This window comes from Scomber japonicus, unplaced genomic scaffold (genome assembly GCF_027409825.1).
Source record: "Scomber japonicus isolate fScoJap1 unplaced genomic scaffold, fScoJap1.pri scaffold_553, whole genome shotgun sequence".
NCBI classification, from domain to species: Eukaryota; Metazoa; Chordata; class Actinopteri; order Scombriformes; family Scombridae; genus Scomber; species Scomber japonicus.
Window position 1 is genome coordinate 13,164 of NW_026518604.1, and position 4,337 is coordinate 17,500.

Here is a 4,337-nt window from a genome sequence, read left to right on the forward strand (position 1 = left end):
CTTCCTCACATGAAATTACCAAATCTACAAACTGCTCTTGTGATTGTCCCATTTGGTGTCACTCTGAAACACAGTCAGAGTCAGAGTGAGCCCTCCGTCCTCTGAAACGTAGTCAGAGTGAGCCCTCCGGTCCTCTGAAACACAGTCAGAGTCAGAGTGAGCCCTCCGGTCCTCTGAAACGCAGTCAGAGTCAGAGTGAGCCCTCCGTCCTCTGAAACACAGTCAGAGTGAGCCCTCCGGTCCTCTGAAACTCAGTCAGAGTGAGCCCTCCGTCCTTTAGAAACACAGTCAGAGTGAGCCCTCCGTCCTCTGAAACACAGCCAGAGTGAGCCCTCCGTCCTCTGAAACACAGTCAGAGTGAGCCCTCTGGTCCTCTGAAACACAGTCAGAGTGAGCCCTCTGGTCCTCTGAAACACAGTCAGAGTCAGAGTGAGCCCTCTGGTCCTCTGAAACTCAGTCAGAGTGAGCCCTCCGGTCCTCTGAAACTCAGTCAGAGTGAGCCCTCCGTCCTCTGAAACACAGTCAGAGTGAGCCCTCTGTCTTCTGAAACTCAGTCAGAGTGAGCCCTCTGTCCTCTGAAACACAGTCAGAGTCAGAGTGAGCCCTCTGGTCCTCTGAAACTCAGTCAGAGTGAGCCCTCCGGTCCTCTGAAACTCAGTCAGAGTGAGCCCTCCGTCCTCTGAAACACAGTCAGAGTGAGCCCTCTGTCTTCTGAAACTCAGTCAGAGTGAGCCCTCCGGTCCTCTGAAACTCAGTCAGAGTGAGCCCTTCGTGCTCTGAAACGCAGTCAGAGTGAGCCCTCTGTCTTCTGAAACTCAGTCAGAGTGAGCCCTCCTCGCTCGTGTCCGCCTCTGAGCTGCTCTCCTCCTCATCTCCTCCGCTAGCCGTTTAGCCTGTTAGCCTAGCTGCTAGCCTGCTAGCTCCGGCTGCCCAGGTGAACCATGGCCATGTCGCAGGCTCTGTCAGAGGAGGAGTTTCATCGGATGCAGGTGAGATAAACCCGTCGGTTGTTATTTAAGGTCGGTGTGATGAGGAGCAGGTAGCTGTCAGCCGCGCTAATAACAGCTGTCATGTGACGTTAGCGCCCTGATGCTAGCTGTTAGCTCTGTTAGCTCTGTTTAATGTAATAACATCCGACAGGAAGCTGAGTGTTAGTGTTAGAGGTAATCTGGTTATTCTGTTTATTTATCTGCTGGTTGGACATCATGTTAGTATCTACAGGACTCACTGCTGAGAGTCACGAGCCTGTAACTGAGTCAGCTTCTCTGTTAGCTCCTTAAATATATAAATATAATATAAATATAACCCTTTACTGTAGTACTAGTACTTTACTGTAGTACAGTTAGAGGTACTAGTACTTTACTGCAGTACAGTTAGAGGTACTAGTACTTTACTGTACTACAGTTTGAAGTACTAGTACTTTACTGTAGTACAGTTAGAGGTACTAGTACTTTACTGTAGTACAGTTAGAGGTACTAGTACTTTACTGTAGTACTGTTAGAGGTACTAGTACTTTACTGTAGTACAGTTTGAAGTACTAGTACTTTACTGTAGTACAGTTTGAAGTACTAGTACTTTACTGTAGTACAGTTTGAGGTACTAGTACTTTACTGTAGTACAGTTTGAAGTACTAGTACTTTACTGTAGTACAGTTAGAGGTACTAGTACTTTACTGTAGTACTGTTAGAGGTACTAGTACTTTACTGTAGTACAGTTTGAAGTACTAGTACTTTACTGTAGTACAGTTTGAGGTACTAGTACTTTACTGTAGTACAGTTTGAAGTACTAGTACTTTACTGTAGTACTGTTAGAGGTACTAGTACTTTACTGTAGTACAGTTTGAAGTACTAGTACTTTACTGTAGTACAGTTAGAGGTACTAGTACTTTACTGTAGTACTGTTAGAGGTACTAGTACTTTACTGCAGTACAGTTAGAGGTACTAGTACTTTACTATAGTACAGTTAGAGGTACTTGTACTTTACTGTAGTACAGTTAGAGGTACTAGTACTTTACTGTAGTACCGTTAGAGGTACTAGTACTTTACTGTAGTACTGTTAGAGGTACTAGTACTTTACTGTAGTACACTTAGAGGTACTAGTACTTTACTGTAGTACAGTTAGAGGTAATAGGACAGTAATACTGCAGTACTTTTACTGTAATACTGCATACTACATCACTATAATACTGCAGTACTTTTACTGTAATACTGCATACTAGTATTATATGAGTGTTTTGGTACTTGTACTGCAGTAAAGGATCAGAGTACTGCTGATAACAGACTGATAGAGTTTATATGAGGTAAACACAGAGCAGCTGTAACTCTGTTCAGTATCTTGATGTCAGATGTGTTTTAACCTTTATGACGACTTTAGAGGCTGCAGGTGTTTCAGATATTCAGTCTTATCTCAGATATAAATCAGCTTAACATCATATTAGAGGAACTTTGTCAGTATAACACAACACAACACACCTTTTAAATTAAGCTGCATGACTACTATAGTCATTACGGTAGCCCTATAACAGCAGAATGAGTGCCTTTAGGCTACCGTAATGACTGTAGTAGCAGCACAACACAACACACCCTTTAAATTGAGCTGCACTGCTACTGCAGTACTTACGGTAGCCTGAAGGCGCTCATTCTGCTGTGAGCAGGCTACCGTAATGACTGTAGTAGCAGCACAACTTGTGTTTTGTTCAAATTGAGTTGATTTGATGGTTTTCTTTTAGTTCCTTACTGATATTACAGTTGTAAAGATAAAGAGAAAACAGACTAAGTAGTTAAATATCTCTTTATTTGTCGTGTTTTTGGGCTGAAATACGATCTGGTGCCTGAGCAGGGGTGTTTTATTTTGAAAATCCAACACATGCTCTCTATGCTGTTGCTGTTTCTGTGCCTAACAGTTAAAATATCAGCCCAAAAAAAATCTAATTTATAGATATTTTTTAACAAATTGTTGAAACTTATTGAGGAATAAAGCATTTTTAAGGAGAGTTAGAGTTTCCCAGCTCTCAGTTTGATCTGGAAATGTTCTGTTTATGAGTCAGAATCTCTTAAAGATGATAAAAGTGAAGATGTGGAGACTAAAGACAGACTCTCAGGACTTCATGTTAACCCTTTATAGGACACTCATTGAAAGGAAGGGAGGAAGGAAGGGAGGAAAGGAAGGAAGGAAGGAAGGAGAGAAGGAGGGAGGGAGGAAGGAAGGACAGATGGAAGGAAGGAAGGAGGGAGGGAGGGAGGAAGAACAGATGGAAGGAAGGAAGGAAAGAAGGAAGGGAGGAGAGAAGGAGGGAGGGAGGGAGGACAGATGGAAGGAAGGACGGAGGAAAGAAGGAAGGAAGGAGAGAAGGAGGGAGGGAGGAAGGACAGATGGAAGGAAGGAAAGGAAGGAAGGACGGAGGAAATAAGGAACAAGGGAGGGAGAAAGGAAAGAAGGCAGGGAGAAAGGAAAGGAAGGAAAGAAGGAAGGAAGGAATAGGAAGGAAAGAATGAAGGAAGGGAGGAGAGAAGGATGGAGGGAGGAAGGACAGAAGGAAGGAAGGACGGAGGAAGGAAAGAAGGAAGGAAGGAATAGGAAGGAAAGAAGGAAGGAAGGAATAGGAAGGAAAGGAAGGAAGGGAGGGAGGAAGGAAAGGAAGGAAGGAAGGAAGGAAGGAAGGAATAGGAAGGTAAAGGGTTAACAGTAAAAGCAGGTGATTGTTGAGTTGATGCGTTTCTTCTCACAGAGTCAGAATTAGACGTGTGTGTGTGTGTGTGTGTGTGTGTGTGTGTGTGTGTGTGTTTTTAGAGCAGCTCTCACACACTCTGACATGTGAGGTTTGTTTCACGCCGTCTTCACGACTTCACGTTTAGTATTTTAGTCTCTACTCGACTTCACGTTTAGTATTTTAGTCTCTACTCGACTTCACGTTTAGTATTTTAGTCTCTACTCGACTTCACGTTTAGTATTTTAGTCTCTACTCGACTTCACGTTTAGTATTTTAGTCTCTACTCGACTTCACGTTTAGTATTTTAGTCTCTTTAGTGAACAGAAATACACCCGACGCTAACCTCCTCACTTCCTGCTGCTGCTGCTGCTGATCACATGACCTGAAACTTCATATTTATAGATTCACTGATTAACAAACTGGAACTCTCTGCTCGTTGGTTTAAACTGATGAGATGGAGAGATACACACACAGAGAGATACACACACACACACACACACACACAGAGAGAGAGACACACACACACACACACAGAGAGAGAGAGAGAGACACACACACACACATACAGAGATACACACACACACACAGAGATACACACACACGCACACACACACAGATAAACACACAC

The 4,337-nt window shown here is 43.5% G+C and overlaps 1 protein-coding gene across 1 annotated transcript in view; it reads left to right on the forward strand.

The window, feature by feature from the left end:
* Positions 1–905: 905 nt before the first annotated feature.
* Positions 906–4,337, forward strand: part of gripap1 (GRIP1 associated protein 1) — a gene marked incomplete at its 3' end in the record, with an annotated part of 11,657 nt that continues 8,225 nt past the window's right edge. The window contains exon 1 of the mRNA XM_053314938.1: positions 906–989. Within this exon, the coding sequence (XP_053170913.1) occupies positions 942–989 (48 nt within the window). The remainder of the gene's footprint in view (positions 990–4,337) is intronic.